Here is a 20,540-nt window from a genome sequence, read left to right as displayed (position 1 = left end):
AATGGTCGAGGTTATATGTGTGTCTCCACAGATTGCGGTCCAGTATGGGTGCCTAGTCGAGCTGTAAAACCTGCTCTGACTCGACATGATCCACCTGACAACCAAGATGTTCAAGATCCTGACCCTGGGGATATTGATCCCGGCGGTAATGACCCTCCAAAAGATTGAACCTAGGGAAAACATGTGGGTCACCTGGGCGAATAAGACAGGACAACAAGCCTTTTGTCTATCGCTTGCTTCTGCTACAGAGCCTTTTCGGACATGTTTGATAGGAGTGCCTGGTTTTAAGGTAGAAGACTTTAGCAAGTATAGTAAGCAGAACTGTATTAATTCTCAGAGTGTTAGTAACTGTAGTGCCACGCTCCTTAATAGCCTGAATGTTACGCTGCCTTGGGACCCTCAAGAATTAGAACTGTTAGGATCAATGAGAATTGGAAATGTCTCCCAGAACTGGACTCAAACCTGCATATTTTTTGGAGGACCTGCCTTTACTGGCGTAAATTATTATCGATCATTTAATTGGACGGGGTGGACAAACGTCACTCCGAAAGCAAACTACTATGACTATAGATATAAAGGTGCATTTTGTGGCACAAATGACACATCAAAACAAGGATTGGGAGCCCTTGGGGTTGGAACAAAAGGGGAACAGCAAATTTGGAACAATGGCACCCCAAAAGCCTTGCCGCCAGACGTGTTTTTGATATGTGGTGACAGGGCATGGCAGGGAATTCCGAAAAATGCGATAGGTGGTCCATGTTATCTTGGCAAATTAACGTTGTTAGCCCCAAATCAAAACTGGTGGAAAAATGTGACCAAGGGAGAAAATGCCGCACGTACAAAACGGGCGGTCACGGGTCTCCCACCAAATTGCAATGATGAAGTTACCTTACTCCCTAATCCCACTGAGAGAGTGTTTTTATCCATGTTTGTACCTGGGGCAGCAGCAGGCAGAGCTTTGAAGGAGATAGGACGGTTAGCTTGTTGGGCTGAAAAACAAGCTAAAGTCACCACTGAGGTAATAGAAACTCTGTTAGGAGATCAAAATAGCTTACGCCACGCAATTTTGCAGAATAGAGCCGCAATTGACTTTTTGCTATTAGCTCAAGGTCATGGTTGTGAGGATTTTGAAGGCATGTGTTGTATGAATTTGTCCGATCACAGCGAATCAATTCATAAACAGTTGCAGTGGTTAAAAGAGCATGCAAACAAAATTCGTAAAACCATGGGTTTTTAGATGGGTGGCTGACTAACTTGTTTGGGAATATGCCACAATGGTTAGTAGGCTTCCTTGTTGAAGGCTTGCACATTATAATAACTCTTGTGATTATAGGTCTATGCTTATGTTTAGTGCTTAGTTGTATTAAGAGAGCTATGTTAAAAGTAGTAAACCAAGCCTGGATTGCTCAAAAACAAAAAGGGGGAATTGTGGAGGAATGGCTGAGTGAAAAAGGGCATGACTTGATTACAATGAGCAACCCAGTCTTTGATAGGGATGAGAGCCCGGAGGAGGCTGTGAACTGTCCTTGAGAAACAGAAGTATGAAGAAGTAGCTACATGATAAGTAAGTGATAAGCGGTACTGCCTCTGGGAGATAGAGAAACATCTGCTGCGCGTGGACAAGAGGTCTGCACTAATTGTGTGAGCGCTCTAGGCACGTGAACAGAGACTGTAAGCCAATCGTATAATTGTTGCTAGCGCGTGCTCTGCTTGTCTGTCTTTATATACTCTGTGTGAACTTGAATAAAGGGAGAACGACCATACTCATATTGAGACTCATCGTTACTCCGGGTCCGTCTCCCACTCCGACAAGTGAAGGGTTTTATCAGAGTTAGGTTGACGGTTGGACTAGATGGTCTTAAAGGTCCCTTCCAACCTGGACAATTTTATGATTCTATGATCTAAGGGAGAATAAACAACTCAAATCTGGAATAAGCAATTTACACTCAGTCTTCCCTTCTTGTCTCCAGAAGAAGAAAACCTATTCACACAGCCTTTTGCATTGGTTTAATTACTGCAGTTTAAAGTAAGGCTTTAAGTAAGAGCAATGCAAACTGCTAGCACAGAAAACACCCTCATCTGAAATGAGTCGCTCCCGGTCACAAACCCCACTGGTAGTCACTGGTGTTTCCTTGCGCCCATTGCACCGGGCAGGCTGGGTACTGACAGGGAAGGAAGAGCGTTATCCTTTCATCCTGCAGTGGGGGCTCTTTGAGGGCAGAGCTGGGAACGCTGGAGCGGAAGAATGGGCAAAGCTGCCCTGCGCAGGCCTGTACGTGATCTGCTTTGTGTCTGCAGCTCCTTCATAGAATAGAATCATAGAATCATCCAGGTTGGAAGAGACCCCTGGGATCATCGAGTCCAACCATCTACCCTACACTACAAAGTTCTTCCCTATATCATATCCCCCAACACCACATCTAAACGACTCTTAAACACATCCAGGGATGGTGACTCAACCCCCTCCCTGGGCAGCCTATTCCAATGCCCGACCACTCTTTCTGTGAAAAATTCTTTCCTAATGTTCAGTCTAAACCTACCCTGCTGGAGCTTGAAGCCATTCCTTCTTGTTCTGTCCTTAATTACCTGTGCGAAGAGACCAGCACCAACCTGGTCTTCCACTACTTCAGTAGCAGTGCAGTTACTTCTAGAAAACCCAGCCATGTTAGCTCAGAAAAAAACTTGAGCATATTTGACCCGTAGAACACTGGGAACGATTCTTACTGGCATTCCTCAGTTCTGAAGGATGCTTTATTTGTAATAAGCATTTTAATAACACACCAAAAAGAAATAATACCAAAAGTAAGGAAAAGCTTTATATCTACCAAAGCCACATTGTGCAAGAGTGACCATCACGTTTTGCAGACTATACAACGGCTCTTTAAATCTCTAAAAACGATTGCAGACCTCAAGCATACTTTCTGCAAAAAGATATGGGGTTTTGTCCCATACATTTTTAAATTCTTCTGGTGATTCTTGTTTCAGATACTTAACAGTACCATTTCGTTGTTTCAAGTATTTTCCCTACTTTTACCTGTCACTCAGTCAACGCCAGTCTGGTTTACATTTCCTCTTACCTATGGCTTACACGGTATGCTTCAGGGTTAATCTGCAGTAAGCATTCATAAAAATAGCTAGCCATAGAGAAATGCCATTTATTTACATAGTATTTTCCTTCTCATCAAGAACTACCTACATATAGAAATGCAATAAGTGCTACAATCATCAAAAAAAAGCAAACTCTCTTTTTCTTAGTATTTTCCTTTTGCACATCACAGAAATTCACATGCAATCTCCCTGTAAGAACCATCAACTCATTTAATAAATGTAAAATTTCAGTGCTTAAGATCCAAGAAAGTTGGACATCTTGTTATGTGCTGCTATATACAGACAAGCTGTAATTTAAAATCAACTTAAGAAATTTTTCACTGGCTTAATAAAAAAGCTAAGATCTTTAGTTTGTCTTTCTAAGAAGAGGAAACACAGTCAGTAGTATATAGAATTTGTATTATCTACTTGTCCAGAGAGAGCTTAAGAAGGCCTTGATTTCAAAGAGTAGTCAGTCAGCAGCTCCTCAAAGTTAGGGCTGTTAGTAATTTCTCATTTTAGATATGAAACACAGTGACATGAAAGTATTTCCTTTTGAAAAAAAGTGTTCTGAACTATTTTTTGAGACGAATGACAGTCTATTAAGGTCAATACAAGCCTCCCTGTGCTGAAACATTTTACCAATGATAATCTAGAACTCCAACAGTGGCAGAAGAGAGACAACACTCCCCTGCCCTTTGCTCCTTTACTGTAAATGGCTTTGAAAGTACCAACACTGTTTCAGAAAGTGTTGTTTAGGAATATAGTTCTTAAATACTGTAAGCAAAAAGTTAAATTCAAAAATAAATAAACTCAGGCAGATAGACTATGTAAGGCTTCAAAAAACAGTTAAGATAGTAAAAATCTTTGGTCACTAATGAAGCTAGTGGGAAAAAAAAAAAAAGGAGGTGTAGGGGGAAGAGCTTGTATTTTTTCACCCAAACAATCTGGTTTTGAATGAAAAACCTAATGTAGAACCAAAGATGAATAAAAAGATCCCTGAGAGCATTTATACTGCAGTAGTAGGTATATACTTATATTTTACCTGCTAGCACAATCTGATCAAACGTAGTATTTCTTCTTTACATATTGTCTGTGCTACAATGTTTTTGTGTTACTGGTTTGATATTATCCTCTTCCAGTCTGAACAACAACGAACTTTTTTCTTTTTTTTTTTACTTTCTCCAGTTTCACCTCAGTATCGCGAAGTTACTTTTATCCTTATTTCTTTTACCTAGCTCCTTTTGCATAAAGAAAAATCACCTCTAGCCTGAAAACCATACTATATCAAGAATTTAAAGAGCTGAAAGGAACTTGCCTGAGAGTTGAAACACCAGCATCAATGACTTAAACCTGTAAAAGGGCTTGAGCCCTTGTCACTGATTTTTGGCTGAAGAGATGGGTTATATACTTATGGTGGGTCTCTGTCAGAGGTATTGCCAAAGTCAAGGTGGGGGGGAAATTTCTTTTGTTTGCTTTTCAGACAGATGATATTATTCCCACTCATATTCTATGCACTTTTTTCAGCAGTCTGGGACAGTCTCCACCAGACTGTTAAATATCAAAACTGTGAAATATCAAAAGCCAGAATATTTATACCTATTTCAAAAGTGAAGTGCAAATTTCTGCCTTTTTCTTTAAAGTGAACTGTAAACTTTGGAATCATTACCATCAATATTATCATTATTTTGATATCTTCTTCAAAGTTGCCTCACTGAGCAACTTTGTCAGCAAGTGCCAACTTTAACTAAATATATTTAGAGTACAGATTCCAGCAGATGCAGTGACTTGCCACCCATCCACACATCTATCTTTTGGTCCCTACCTTTGCCTTACTTTGTAAAGTGAACTGCCTCAGTTTAGGCTTGCTAAATTGGGCAAAAATAGGAAGATTTCAAAGACAGGAGTCAATCCTTAGCTTCTGTTCAAAAAGTTCTCATATGTAAATACAGTTCATACTGTTGAAATTGCATTAGAGAAAGCTCAGTCATTGGTATGGGTTTTTTTCCCACTTAACTCTAAGGTGAAAATAAGAGCAGATGGATTTTTTGGCTTACACTCTGACCAAGCAGAAGTTTCCGAGGAAAACTACCCCATACAGAATACCAAGTCTCAAGCTGCGATATATTGGGGTTCATATATAGCAATAGGTTGACTGTGAGTTAGATATGCTTTAGAATGTACCCCTAGCGATGGCTGAGTTTTCTGGACAATTTTTATATACACATTCTCACAAAATGAACACTTAGAAGAATGGAACTACATGAAGACTGAACCAGGTAATTAATCAATGCAAACTATGCTTCCTCCCCCCATCAGGACAACACCTGCAGGATACATTTGCATATTGCACATGTCTGCATCGGAAATAATGGAGCTGTAATAGGTGGAACAGATGGCGGGATGGAAGAGAAAAACTAAGTGGTGAAGAGAAAACATCTATCTCTCGTAGCAGCAAAGCGCTGAAAGGAAGACCTGGAGTAGCCAGAAAGAAAGGCTTTTAGAGAAAACCACTTTGAGGTATAAGCTCTTCAACTTTCCTTTTCTCCCCTAGTAAGTAAAGACAATTTGTTGTATTTGTAAGACTACTCCTGTGTGGCACTATCATTTTGGTATAAGGTGCCCTTTTCTTGTTCAACTTTGCTTAACCTTTTTTGGCTTAATGTAAAGGAAACAGGCACTTATTACAGCATGTGACCACATACGGAATTTGCCAGGAGTAGCTCTTCTAGGAAGGTGCAAGTGCATATTTACATGTCAACTCTGGTTTTCTAAAGAGAAAGAAATTCTGTTTAGTCTCAATATATCTGCAATACACTTAAGTCTCTCAATGGAGTTTGAGCGATTCCTTGGCTTTTGGTATGTGATGAACATCATGGCTGACTGTCTTTCCATGTAGTGAAGAACGTGGTGGTAGCTGTGCTTGGGTCCTCCTTTCCCACACTGCCCAAGATTGCCACGGAAGCCTGTGCCACAGTCAGATTGTGCCAGCAGTTTTACACACTCACCTGATGTTCTGCAGTGGTTGTGCAATGACATCGCTGTTATTTTTATACTGTATGAAGTAGCGCCCAGGCTTTTCATTGTATTTTAAGCATTCTGCCCTTGGGGCTTTTTCATGTAAGTGACAAATGCTGTTAGAAACTCTGTACTCATGAAAATTCACGTCGCATCAGCACGCCGGTAAGACCTTTAAAACCTTTCAAAGACTAATCTCAAGAACATTTGTTCAGAGTCACCGATATCTTCACCCTCTTCAAGACACTACTTTATGTGCTGACTCCGAACAAAATAGACAGGTACTGAATTTCAGTTTACAGACTTCCTTAGAAACAATAAAAGCCTAAAAATAAGGTGACATCTGCACTGTTTATTAGTTGTATCCAATATCCTGAAGGCTGAGAAAATCTCAGTCTTCACTGAATTCAGAATTAGCGTCTGTGCTTCTTTCCTCAGATGTTCAATTTATATCCGCCAGGAACTTTGCCCTGAGTGAAATTGCTGACTGCTCTGTATGTTCTTTTATTCCACTATTAATCGCAGTCAAAACAAGAAGCTTCTTGAACAAGTATTTTCAAACACAAGGGTTTGATGGCCCTGCCTGACACATCAGGAAAAAATGTAATTTTGGAACTCTGGAAATTAATGGATTCCCATTTTTCTCAACCCACAGGAAACACACCTTTTTTTTCACCCATTCCCTAAAAATAATATGCCTGTTTACTGACCATATATATGGAGATGAGTCAGCAAAGCCCTGGCCATTCAAGCCCAGGTCCAAGCCCTTGCAGTTAGTTTATTTTTCCCTTCCAGAAGTCCCTCTTTCACCCAGAGGTTGGCAAATGACATTAATCTCAAGAAAGTCCTTAGGTTACAGAATTCTCACAGGCACTGCCTCCTAAACCAAACCTTGGGTTGTTAGTTCAGTAGCTTGAGTAGCTCTTTTTATGATTTCTTTTTCCATTTTTTTTATCATACTCCTGGCTGTAGAGGGGTGGGATAACTCCTCCCCATCTTCTCTTTCATATAGGATGTATAACTAATCTCAAATAGCACTGCAAGTCCCACAGGTGAGGATCTGCCTCTGCTCTATCTACCCAGTTAAGCCCTTCAGGGATAGCTTCATTCACAGAAGTGAAACGCTTTTTTTCATCCTATTGACTTTCAGAGCAAGATTAAGAAAGAATTAATAGAATTTTGATATGGTTTTCCCAAATGCTAGACATGCAAACTGAGCAAAAGCTAAGATTTGTAATAAATCTCTGTTCAGCTGCAATCTAGCAATAATGATGAAATTGGAGGTAGTATATAGACATTTAACCTGCCATATATTCTGGAAAGGTGTCCTCACTGCTATAAATTGTCTATTATTCACAGAGGTTTATCAGAAATGCCACAGAGTTTGGGGAAGAAGAAAAGGAAAAATAATTGGGTTCACTAGGAAACAAACTGAAACATCCAAAAGAATGTGGATGATGAGTAAAGGCAAAAACCAAACCACGGAAGCAAAATCTCAGGCAAAGCACTGTCATCTCACTAACACAGTTCATAATGAAGGTCTCCCTTAAAACAGAAAAATGTATAAAATACTTCTGAAGGGCGTGACAGACTTAATGGGGAGGGGAATCTCATGGATTTTTCATTCTTCATCCTTTTATCTGAAAGACGCTAATATTTCAGAATATTTCACAAAAGGCCTTCTCATTTTAAAAAAGAAAAAAAAAAAGTAAAGACGGATTTTCTGTAGTCATAAAGCCTGAACAATGTTCTTTAGCTTGCGTAAATAAAGGTGCTGCAGCTGGACCTGTAGAAAGCAGGCAGCCAAGGGATGAGGCAAGTGCCAATTGATTTCAGATGCGTACTCAGGGCGAGCTGCTGACTAAAGAGGACAGAGCTTTCCTCTCATTCCTGGCTCTGGTTTTTCCTATTAGAGGCTGAGATACTGCAGTTGGCCTGTGCCTGTCAGCATGGAGAGTGTGACACTGTGAGTGTCACTGCAGGATAACATCAAACCACCAAGATTCATCAAAACTGATGTGGAAATAAATTATAAATAACCTCCAACTAGCTCCATTAAATGTAGGAAGTTTCACTGAAGTACAGCCATCAACACTGTGTTTGAGCTACAGGGAGCAAACGAGGGCAAAGAAAGAATTAGATTATGTAGGAAGAGACTTGCAGCATCTTTTAATGAATTTACAATCCTCCTCAGAGGAACACTGTTTATTTATTCCCTGATATATGTGACCGTATGATTAACTCATCTGCCAGCTCAATAAAACTGAGTCTCCAAACTGTTCGTATATTAGGATTCAGTGATAAGAAATAATAGGATTAGCATAGCAGCATTTTCAGCTTTTGTGATTTTATCACAGGTCACACTATAGAAAAGCTTTCCTTCAGAGCCTAACACTTGGAGGCACATGATTAGAGGTGACTCTCGCTGTTCATTACTAATATCTAGCCTTAATGACTGTGAGCAGAACTCGGAAAATGTGAACTTTAATTGCTCAAAACATCAAGCCCACTAAAAGAAAAGTGTTTTTTTTATAAAAAAAAAAATAATCATATTGCTTTTCAATGCAAATAACATGGCTTTGGGCACACAATGCAAGAATTGGAAAACTGGGACTAGCAATAATGTTCTCTCACATACTAAAGCTATTACTGTGTGGTAACACAGGTTTTGAGAGCGTTGTTCCTGACTGTCCTCCCAACCCCATGAAAAATCTGCTGTTTTGACAGTAACTTCTAACTGGCTTAAATGGGTTAGCTGGGGTGTACCTTCCTGACAACACATCTGCTTTGCAGCAGGAATTCTGCAGAACCAGATTAGATCTGCCTGCAGTGACTTTCTGTGGCTCTCCCTGTGTGATTAGAAGTCTGGGTGAAATCTTGTGCAGTTCACGGTGGAACAAAGAACATTTTCTAGGCACAGCTAAAAGTTACAGCAACACAAACGGTGTGTACATACAGCACTGGTATGGAAGGAGTAATGTGACTGTAGCTGCTCACATCTGGAAAAATTAATCCATCATTGAAAACATATCCAGAGTTGACTCTTTTATTTCAAAAAACCATGGAGTCATAGCTTTATGAAGGGCAATATAAAAACTCACCATCTTATCAATTATGAAGTGAGTTACATTCTGCCATTAATTACCACAGTAAACTCATCACTTGGGCTTTTCCAGTAGAGTCTTTAACATCAGATACTAATTAATTTCTAATTGATCTTTCCAAGAACAACTGTTCAGTGTGACCATACAGTTCAATGCCCTGCCTTCAACACTTCAACTCTTCAAGCACAAAATAGCAGGACTTTAGCTAATGGGGCTGAAGGCTGACTTTTTTTATTACCAAACTCCTCAAACAGGGACAACACCGCAAAACTCGGAGTGCTACTTAATCTCATGCATTTCACACTCCTACTGCAGCTATCACACAGTAACCTGGTAAAGATGCTGAAACACCTTTAGCAGACTTGACTGCACAGTTACGAGGGTGTTCAAACAAGGGTCAGTTAAGGACATTTCTCTGGCTGTCACACTGGCAACGTCTGTACCAACAGAATGGCCCAAAGAGCTGGATCAGGGCAGTGGCACAATCTGGAAGTGAGGACACCACGTCCAACCATAAATACTCGGGGAGTGGCTGCTATTTTGGACTACCTTTGGTCTGGTCGCAAGTATTGAACCTCCTTTAGCACCTGGAACAAATCAGATGTATTTCCAGAGTGAATATTGCTGTTCGGTTTTATCTAAAAGGCATGCAGGGAAAATGAGGAAGATCATGAGATTTGCTCTGACAGCTCAAGCCTGATCCTAAATAAAACAAAAATTCACAAAAATGCAGCGTTGTGTTGTAATTGTTTGACTGAAACACAGTATTGTAGTTTGAATAACAGTGACTGTGCATAAAGAGCTAGAAAACTAATTAATTTTCAATAGAGCAAAACATTTAACTCAGCAAAGCAAGCAAGGCAGAGGGGTGCACTGCTGACTCCATTTACCAAGCCCAGCACTTCCCATGAAGGTGACAACATCGTATCAGCTCATGAAACGCACCACAGAAACACCAACTGCTGTCAGGATGATGGGGTTCCCGGGAGCACCTTCAAAGCTGAGTAACTGAACTGGGAGTGCAGGGAACGGCCAGGGCGCTCTCTCACGGTGGTCTTTTAATGATGCTTTTAGAGATTCTCTCTAGAAGTCTCCCCATGTGCACTCTAGCATTGTCACAACTTAGCATAAATGGTATTAATATTTTCCTGATGACAGTCTGAATCCATTGCCTATGAATAATTCTTTTCGTTAACAGGCTCAAGACCCTAAGAGTTCCATAAAACACAAACATGGGATTAGCCGTCTGATTTAGACAGATCACTTAATACATGCATTTTGTACGTCTGTTACATTTTTATCTTGGAAAAGGTAATATCCTAAAAGAATAGAATGTTTCAGTCTTTCAGACCATTATTTCAGGTTGATAAATTATATCTAAAGGTTGATTCACATGGTGTATGCCCAACATTTAACAAAAAAATAACTTGAATGACACCTAGTGGAAAGAGAAGCAATAGCTGATGATCGCACAGCAACGATGTCCAGTTTTCAATAGTGCAAACAGCCAGGAGGGAGATTCTTCATGAGAATGGTGGGAGAAAGAATTATTTAATAAAATGGGTGGAGTGCAATTTAGGAGAAGAATTTCCTAAACGACAAGAGTTTATCTACCTGTGTAATAATATTCCGAGGAAATGGGATATTTGGTTTGACAGAGGCAAAATTAAATCAGGTAAAACCACAATAAAGGTGGAGTGGGAAACAATGCAATAAGCAGAATATGGACAGGATGAAAATCAGAATCCTATGTATAAATACTAAAAAGGCTTTAGCGGGCTAGTTCTCTAGGGTACAATACATAATAGGAATATTTTGGCCCTGGGGCAACAATAACTCAAATAACTCCCGATGTGAGAGAAACCACAGATTTTCTTTAGTTCATTTCCACAGGCAATAATCCTTGATGTGTGAATGAATTTCATGATGGATCTTTTTTTTTTCCTTCTTTTTGCTTATTTGCTTATTTGTATAATTCATGAATTACCAGTGACTCACACCCAATTATAAAGAAATATTTTGGTTAGCCTGTTCTCACCAACCTCTTTGAAAATATGAAAGAACAGATTTAATCAAGGTGATAGAAGTTAAATGAGAAGCACTTCTGCCGCCTATTGACAATGTGATGTGGCAAGTTTTTTCAGCACCACAAATGGAAACAGTGCTTGAGAAAGACTTCTGTCTTTCTAGGTCAAGAACAGGTCAGTGACAGCAATAAATGACTATAACTCCGTAAAATCATCTATAAAAAATAATGGCATATTCTGCCTGAATTTCCTCTTCGCAGGTCACGCGCTTGATCTGTTCATTTATCTTTAACTTGCAGTTTTTATTCTTAACTGCAAGGAAACGAGTCATCTCCCTTCAACACTTTCTTCTCCTATATAAGCAACCAGAAGCAGCACCCACGTAACTGACTGGAAAAGTCAAGGCCTCCAAAGAAAACTAACCCAGATAAATGTGCTTCCAGGGAATAAGGCAGCGAGAGAGGGTTTGTTTGGGAATCAAGAGCATTCAGAAACATCTCTTCACTGAGAAGCCAAACAGAGCCTCCCTCATTCACAAAACATTCAAACAGATACACCCTATGGAAAATATATTCTCAGACTATAACAAGATTATAGCGGATTATAACTTTTTTTTTTTTTTTTTTCAAATTGGCTCTTAATAAATCCTCTTAAATGAAGAATCCTCATTTGGCCTACAAAAAGCTATAGCCCTAAAATCATAAATGCAAGCGTCTTGTATTTTAAGCTTTGCTTCTGCCAGATACTTCCTGCACACATTCACCTCCACAGAGAGGGGAAGGAACTGGCCTCCACTCCTCATCACAAGTAACAGATTGAGGGACTCAGCCCGAGCAGCTCCTTCTCCAGCCCCATGTGACACAGCAGCCAGAGGAACACAAGGACTCCCTTTGGGAGGATTACCCACGGCACAGAATTGGAGCATGGACTCCAGAGGATTCCTAATATTTTGCATATGTTTCAGTGCACAAAAATGCAGCATTTGATTTCATAGAATCATAGAAGTGTTTGGGGTGGAAGGGACCTTAAAGATCATCCAGTTCCACTCCCCTGCCCTGGGCAGGGACACCTCCCACCAGACCAGGTTGCTCAAAGCCCCGTCCAACCTGGCCTTGAACCCCTCCAGGGATGGGGCAGCCACAGCTTCTCTGGGCAACCTGGGCCAGGCTCTCACCACCCTCACAGCAAAGAATTTCTTCCTGAGATCTCATCTAAATCTTCCCTCTTCCAGTTTGAAGCCATTATCCCTCATCCTATCACTACCCGCCCTTGTAAAATGTCCCTCTCCAGCTTCTTGTAGACCCCCTTCACATACTGGAATTTTCAGATACTGGAATTTCAGTATATACTAACAGGTAATTTTTTATTCTGTGTGCCACCATTCCTTAAGACATGGCATAGATGGCATGACACAGGAAACTGGCATGAGGGAAGACAGACATTCATGGTCTAGTGATGTACTTTAAAAAGAAATTAAACAGTCCCTAAGATAGAAGGATCTTCCCGTTATTAGCAGTCCACTCACAGGTCCAGCTGTGGAACACCTGACGGGCAGATGGACTGTTCATTTCAACAACGGAAGAATCACTTTCCTCATCTTATAGAAAAGATCAAAATTCAAACAAGGTTTGAAGTATCTTTGTCTTGTCCCTCCAGCACTGTCTAAATTCTTTTAAAGTACTAAAGGTCAGAGATACACATTAAGTCATTTTCTTAAGGAAGTTCCTAACAAACTTCAGGCTACTGGTAATTGATTAGACTTAATGTAAGAAAAGTGCTTAAACATAAGTAAGAATTAAACAATAAGAATTGCTATCAGAAAAAAAAATTAAATCTCCCTTCCCCCCAAGAACAGCATGTTATAAAGAAACAACAGCTCAGAAGCAGGGCTCTACTGCACATCTGCAACATCTGAAACTCACCTGGGTTTCAATTCCAGATGCAGAACACAGCTCAAAGCCTGTCCCCAAAACAAGACACTAAACAAGAACTGGCCTGAATTAAACATTGGATCCACAACACACTGCATTTCCAAAAGTCAACTGCTATCTTAATTCTAAAGTGTTTGTGTTTGGTAGCTAAAGGAAAGGAAAACTTATTTGAATTCTATTCCAAATTTCACATTAAAAAAAAAAAAAAGGACAAAAAAAAAGAGATGTGAAAATAAAATCCTATTTTTGTTTTTCTTTTACACAAACATGGCATTCTTTACTTAGAGGAAGGTATATGTATACTATAAATTTGTATCATCCTGAATTACTGGCTTTCCAGCCAAATACACGCAGAGCGTGTTATGTTCTAAGATGTCACATTGCTATTATTCAACAGTTGACATTTTTCAGCAGCTTGAGTGTGAAGAAATTTGCAGGATCATAGTCCTCTTTTGAGCTGTTCACAGCTCTTGTGACTGGGAAAAAAGACTGGGACGAAAGTCCCTGTTCTCTAGGATGTGGTAACCATGAGAGGGAGCCTTTCCCAGTATATCTTATATCAATATCCCAGTATTCATCCAACATCCAATATCCAATTCATCAATATCCCAGTATATCAATATCCCAGTATTACAAGTACCTAAAGGGTGGGTTGAAGGAGGATGGAGCCAGACTCTTTTCAGTGGTTTCCAGCGATAGGATGAGGGGAAATGGGCATAAGCTGGAACATGGGAAGTCCCATTTAAATATGAGGAAAAACTTCTTTCCGGTGAGGGTGCCAGAGCCCTGGAACAGGCTGCCCAGGGAGGGTGTGGAGTCCCCTACTCTGGAGATTTTCAAGACCTGCCTGGATGCAGTCCTGAGTGATGTGCTCTGGGCAACCCTGCTTCAGCAGGGGAGTTGGACTGGATGATCTCTAGAGGTCCCTTCCAACTCTGACAATTCCATGATTCCATGATCTTCCCCGACTATTCTGGAAGTCAGTTCTGAACTCCAAACCAAACTAGGACATTACAAAGAGATTATATTCCAGACAGTATCACAAGAACCAAAATAGGAATTGATCCATTGATCCATATACACATACCCTTCTTCACACCCAAGGCAGTGTCAAGGTGCCGCTCTGGCTCAGGTATTTCTGCATTGCTCCACATTGCAGGTACAGGTTGCTCTCATAAGGTTTTCCAAATCCCTGATCATCACAGAAACCTCCCTTTCACTTGTTGGCATAGTCTTTTTGAATATGGGTGACCAGAATTACACATTGTATTTTGGGTGACTTTTCACAACTATTTCAATGTAATGGCATTAATATTTCTCTATCCCTTAGTGATCTCATGTAATATAAGCTGATCTCATCTGACTAACATCAGTTATTTTGATGCTATGGTGTGTTTTTACAAATTTTACTTAATCAGTGGAAAGGCAGATATCAAACACACCTGGCTTTGACTAAAACAGAAGAACTTTATTTCATGGGCTAACTTTACCTCTCTTGTATCTTGCTGGGGCTTGCATGCGTCAGCAACAGAAGCTCAAGCTAACTTTTATACCTGCAGATTATTACAGCTGACAAAAAACCCATTAGATTTCAGATGAGTCATTTTAGGTTTTCCAGAGATTGTCCTGTTTAATGGGAAAAATACATCATCAATAAAAAAAATCCAAAAGCATTTCCTCTTGTCTGCAGAAAATACAAAAATGCCCCAACACATCAACCATACAGAGCATCCCCCAGTGGGAACGGTTTCCTATTATGCACAGGAACAAGCTCATCTTCTTTTAACACATTTCCTCAGTGACTCTACAAAGCCAGCTCCAGTTGCCATCTGCACCCCAACAGTTCACCAAGCAGAGGGGAAGGCATCAAGAGGGAACAAATAAGGGTAAGTGTTGGTGAGGCATCTCACCAACTCCTCCTTTCTGCATTTTTGCCACAGTTCTTATTTCTATTTGATTGGGAATTTCTTGCTGTTTGTATATTAAACCAGAAGAGACCATCTTTTCTAGAGACACTGCTTAACTTTTTTTCAGTCAGATGACATAGTCTGTCTTTTTAAGATGTCCACTTGGAAAAAACCAGCTCTAGTAGATTTCTTGAAAAATAACAGTATTTCAGTATCTAGGCAGTATCTAGATTCAGACCAAAGATATTCAAACTATTTGCTAATAAAGACATAGGAGATTGTTAAGATTAATATTTCCTCTCCTCCGTGATAAAGTTTATAATTTTATGTAGCTTTGATCCAATCTAAAATATAGGAAATAAAATACTTACATCAGGAATCTAACTTTATTTTGAAAATAAAGCTGTCTAACTTTATTTTGAAAAGCTAATTACATAATCCTTGTAAGTAAATTGAAGCAAACTGACTTAAAACAAAACTAATCCATTTTCCCTACAATTTTAGTCTTTATTAAATGAAACTTCTAGAAAAGAAAAGTCTCAGCTTATTTTAAATTTTTAAGACCTTTTTTTAGTTCTAAAATATCTCTATACTTGAAAACATTATTTTGAAGAATTTTTTTTCCAAAATCCATTCTGCATTAGTATAAATTAAGCTCCTTATTGCCTTAGAATGTAAAAACCTCTTTTATTCTGTATTTGTTGTTGTTGAGGTCTGTTCTACCTACTTGCTTTGTCATGCTTTGTCCAGTCCAATTTTAAAATCATACTCAATTTTCTTCTAATGCTTATCTGCAAATGAAGTTATACGACTGTTTTCACCTTCTTCAGATAAAAAGGAATTTTCTTTAAGTGTATAGTGTATAAAAACCCAACACTTTTTACAGTATCTGCCATTCTTCAAGTAATATCCAAAACAATATACAGTCAGATATTTTTACTTATTCCAAATGAATTTGAAAAAAAAAAAAAAAAAAAACAAAAAAAAAGAAAATACATTTTAATTGTGGGATGTATTTAAATCATCAAGAAAGATGGTTTCAAGACTGGAAATTCCCCAACCTGTGCAAGGGAGTTTGTATTACAAATCCCAAACTGATCCACAGCTAGCTATGTATTTTTAAATGCAGAGAAGTAGTAGGAAATATGGGAAGGGAATAGCTTTAGAGGTTTTAAAATAGCAAGTAGAAGGGACTAAAATTGAAGTCTAGTGAGCTTCACTCTGCAGAAGTGGGAATTATGTACCAAAAAGGATAACCACCTGCTAGGCCAAAGCATAGCTATTTAATCCTTAAAAGATAAGTACCAGATATACAAAATTTCCAATTCTGTATTCATCCAAATCTTAAACTCTATGTTCTCGGAGATGCATGAAGCGACAAGGCAGCAAAAAAAGAACTTTTTGCCACATAAAAATATGTACTTCTTGGTTAGAATCTTCATACTCTCAGAAAGAAGATTTTTAGACATTTACAATTATTCAATCCTTAAGGTCAATTTTGAAAACTGACTTCAACACACAATTTTAACACTAGACCTATGAAGATATAGAAACAGAATCAAAATCTTTGCCTAAAACTAACCTAGTTTTTACCATCATCTTCTGGTGACATTCCGCTCCAGAACTTTGAACAATAATGTATTTTGTACAATTATGAAGGAAAAGCAATGAACTAGAGACAAAATGGAAGCACTGTGCTCTTTCCCAGTTGCATTTATGCTACTTAATGTTAGGAAGAATGGCTCTGTGGGAAATAAAGCAAGCTAAAACCTTCTTCCAAAAAACCTAAACCTCACGAGTAATCCTGAGAAAGAAATAGCTGTGTTCTAGTTCTGCATTTACAGCCATGCTAATGAATCATACTTATCAGAGTATTATTCTTATTCTCTGGGTAGCTGAAGCATGAACAAGATAGAATCCATCGCTGTTGCGGGATTTGCCCTGTCATTGCTGTTCCACATGACCCGAACTGAAGTCTGTCCTCCCTCCTGCAACTGTAAGTCACTGGGGGAAATGAAGGGTTTGCACGTAGACTGCAGCTCGAGGAAGCTGACAGAACTGCCGGCCTTGCCCGTTAGCACCAAGAGGCTTTATCTACACAACAACAGCCTGACCTCGGTTCCTCCCGGTGCCCTGGACAGCTTGCGCAGCCTGGAGGAAGTGAGGATATTTGACAACCCTTGGAACTGTGACTGTCATATTCTGTATCTAAAACTCTGGTTAGAAGACATCTCTGCACCCTCTCTTGAGAACACCAGATGCGCAAGCCCAGCTCCCGTGAGGATGAAGCCCTTGAGGCAGCTGACTGGGAACGAGCTGGGGGTTTGTAAGAGGCTTCTCCCAATCAAGTGTCTTGAGTTCTTTTGGCGAGACCTCATTTTAATTGCTGGAGCAATAATTGCACTTATTTTAGTAGCGTGGGCACTGAAATTCTCCAAAAAGCTGGTCTGCCAAATAAACCTAAGCCTATATGACTCTAAGGGCCGACTGCTGGGGAGGCACACCTCCAAAAACCACAAGATACTGTGAGCTGTTCCCTACCACGAGCTTGAAGAGAAACAGCAAACTATTCTACCACAAAAGTGCATAGTTTTAAGGGTGAACATACTATAAACAGATCCAAAGGCTCAAAAGCTGGGTCCTCAGATAGGCAAGTTTCATTTAATTTCCTTTCAAAAATAAGTATCAACAGGCAAGTTTCATTCCGCTGACTCATATGAAAAGCAGCTTCTAAATTTTTAAAAATCATTTTACTTAGCATTTTTCCGCTGAATTCTCAGCTCTTACAGCAAGATGATCTACATCCCCAAATCCTACACTTTTTAAGATATGGAGATGAACACCAATTGTACTATTTTAACAATTCTTTTATCATTCAGAAGCTGTGTTTGCAACCCGTTACTCCCTCACACTGTCCCAATGGGCTTGGTAGGACCATTTTTGTGTGCAAACAATTTCAACCATCTCTTCCTCAGGTTCAGGAATTTCCTGCCAGCAAACTGAATGCATCCCTTATTGAATATGCTTAAAGATGGACTGGTAATGAGAATATAATCAATAAAACCAATTTTAGGTATTGTTGAATTTCAGAGAGGGTGAACAACAAAAAAACATTCTATGTGTAACTGAAATAATGGATGCTTATTGAAGATTCATACTCATCCAAGTTTGATTTCTTTCACATTTCTACACTTTTCTTATTAAAATCCTAAGAAATTTATACAGTTTGTCTTCCAGTTTTACTACTGACATTTGATACATTGGATTTTCTGCAACAGCTTTGAAGAGGATGTACTCTCTTGCCTTCTCTTCTTGTGTCTCCAATCCTTGCAGAAAAATTGTTGTGGTGACTCAAACGTACTGTTTTCTCCCTAACCTGATTATTCACAAGGCTCCAAGAACAGCAATTCATGCTGTGACCCTACCTGGTCAGGTGAAGTTAGATGGGAGATCTCTGAAGGTCTCCTACACTTAATACTACTGTTGGCAGTTCAATTTAAGACACATTTTGCAAACGTTCCACCTAGCCCCAAACCTGGGCTAGGCGTTAGAGGTTATCTGCTGAAGAAGCCAAAGACTGCTTGGCTCTTTACCTAGCACCTGTGACGAGTGGGGTTCCTTGTTAAAGCACATAATACCCCAAGCAAAGCTGGGGTTAGCCTTCTTCTGATAGATTATTTTGCGATTACCAAAAATGTGCTGTCACTTCGATAAGATGAGACTCATTCCTACCCAAAACCACCCAAATTCGCTACCAATACAGACTAGGGGATGAGGTGTTAGAAAGCAGCCCTGAGGAAAGGGACTTGGGGGCGCTGATGGACGAGAAGCTGGACATGAGCAGGCAATGTGCTCTCGCCGCCCAGAAGGCCAATCGCATCCTGGGCTGCATCAAGAGATGTGTTGCCAGCAGATCCAGAGAGGTGATTCTGCCACTTTACACTGCTCTGGTGAGACCTCACCTGGAGTACTGTGTACAGGTCTGGAGCCCTCAATATAGAAAGGACATGGACCTGATAGAGAGGGTCCAGAGGAGGGCCAAGAAAATGATCAGGGGGTTGGAGCACCTCTGCTACGAGGACAGGCTGAGGGAGCTGGGGCTGTTCAGCCTGGAGAAGAGGAGGCTCCGGGGAGACCTCATAGCGGCCTTCCAGTACCTGAGGGGGGCCTACAGGAAGGCTGGAGACAGTCTGTTTACAAAGGCCTGCAGTGACAGAACAAGGGGTAATGACTTTAAACTGGAAAAAAGCAGATTTAGATTAGACGTTAGGAATAAGTTCTTTAGCATGAGAGTGGTGGAGCACTGGAATAGGTTGCCAAGGGAGGTGGTTGAAGCCCCCTCCCTGGAGACATTCAAGGTAAGGCTCCACGAGGCCCTGGGCAACCTGGTCTAGTTGGGGGTGTCCCTGCTGACTGCGGGGGTGGTCGGACTAGATGACCTTTGAAGGTCCCTTCCGACCCAGATGATTCTATGATTCTAAATCAAAGACAGCAGAAGCTTCACAGGGGCATTCCCAGGTCCCTCTTGCCACTGCCACTTCAGCAATATGGAGCCAAACTGTCCATGCTGACTGCTGGTGACATTCTCAGGCAGCTTTAGAAGAGATGTGTTGCTGTCTGGAACGCATCTTAACTGTTGCTGGTCTGCTCACTCTCCTGCACTAGCAGGGAAAGGCCAATCTGAGACACCACCACTTGTCAACCTAAATTGATGCCAATTCAGGATGAGCCACTTGCCCCTCTCTGTGACACAAGGAATGGCCACCAAGTAGTGGAACTGCTGGAAGAACCTCTGAAGCGCAGACAGATTTGAGGAAAGGACATGTGCCATGGGTAGAGGGTTACACAATTTATAACAAAGTGTAGCACGGGGCTTTAAATTAAGAAAAGGAAAGGAATAGCCAGATATTTTCCCTGTGCTGTAAACCAATTAATGATCTGAGAGACAACACGCCTGTTGCAATGTTAAAGTCTGCAAATGATACAGAGTGGGGAAAAAGAAGAGAGAAGTCATAAATGTGGAGAGCGGTGGGTTACTCGGAGTGCCAAGAAATCGAAAGCAAGATTGTACCTCTAGAGACAAAAGACAGGTTGAGGACTCAATTCAGAGAAAGCAAATAATCTGGTAAGAATGATCTCCCATGTACGACATTGCAGCAAAGGGCTAATGCTATTTTTTTCTTGTTAAAATAGGGAATAGCATTTAGGGATAGAAAGGTTTATTTACTTCCATGTTTAGATAAACTACAATAATCTAGTATCAATGTCTACACATGAGGAAGAATCAGCTGTAGAAGAATCAGAAGAACAACTGTAATGCAAATAAAGGACTGGAAAATATATCTTAAAAGGAGCTTGATCAACTTCATCTAATAAAGAGGAATTTAAGGAATGACAAGATCACAGCTTGTAATGAAGATAAATTTGTTAACAAAGGGCTGGGAGCAGAAATTAGAACATCAGGCT

General features: G+C 40.1%; 1 protein-coding gene across 1 annotated transcript; it reads left to right on the top strand.

Annotated features, from left to right (window-relative positions):
* Positions 1 to 16,976: 16,976 nt before the first annotated feature.
* On the top strand, positions 16,977 to 17,603 carry GP9 (glycoprotein IX platelet). The gene has a single exon (XM_074152616.1). The coding sequence runs from the start codon at positions 16,977 to 16,979 to the stop codon at positions 17,601 to 17,603; it is 627 nt and encodes a 208-aa protein (XP_074008717.1).
* The last annotated feature ends 2,937 nt before the right edge of the window (positions 17,604 to 20,540 follow it).

This window comes from Numenius arquata, chromosome 8 (genome assembly GCF_964106895.1).
Source record: "Numenius arquata chromosome 8, bNumArq3.hap1.1, whole genome shotgun sequence".
In the NCBI taxonomy this organism is placed as follows: Eukaryota; Metazoa; Chordata; class Aves; order Charadriiformes; family Scolopacidae; genus Numenius; species Numenius arquata.
This window is presented reverse-complemented; position numbering and strand designations above follow the sequence as displayed.

What these genes read in the sequence shown, in the direction of transcription:
- GP9 (XM_074152616.1), top strand. Translation starts at nt 16,977, where the DNA reads ATGAACAAGATAGAATCCATCGCTGTTGCGGGATTTGCCCTGTCATTG.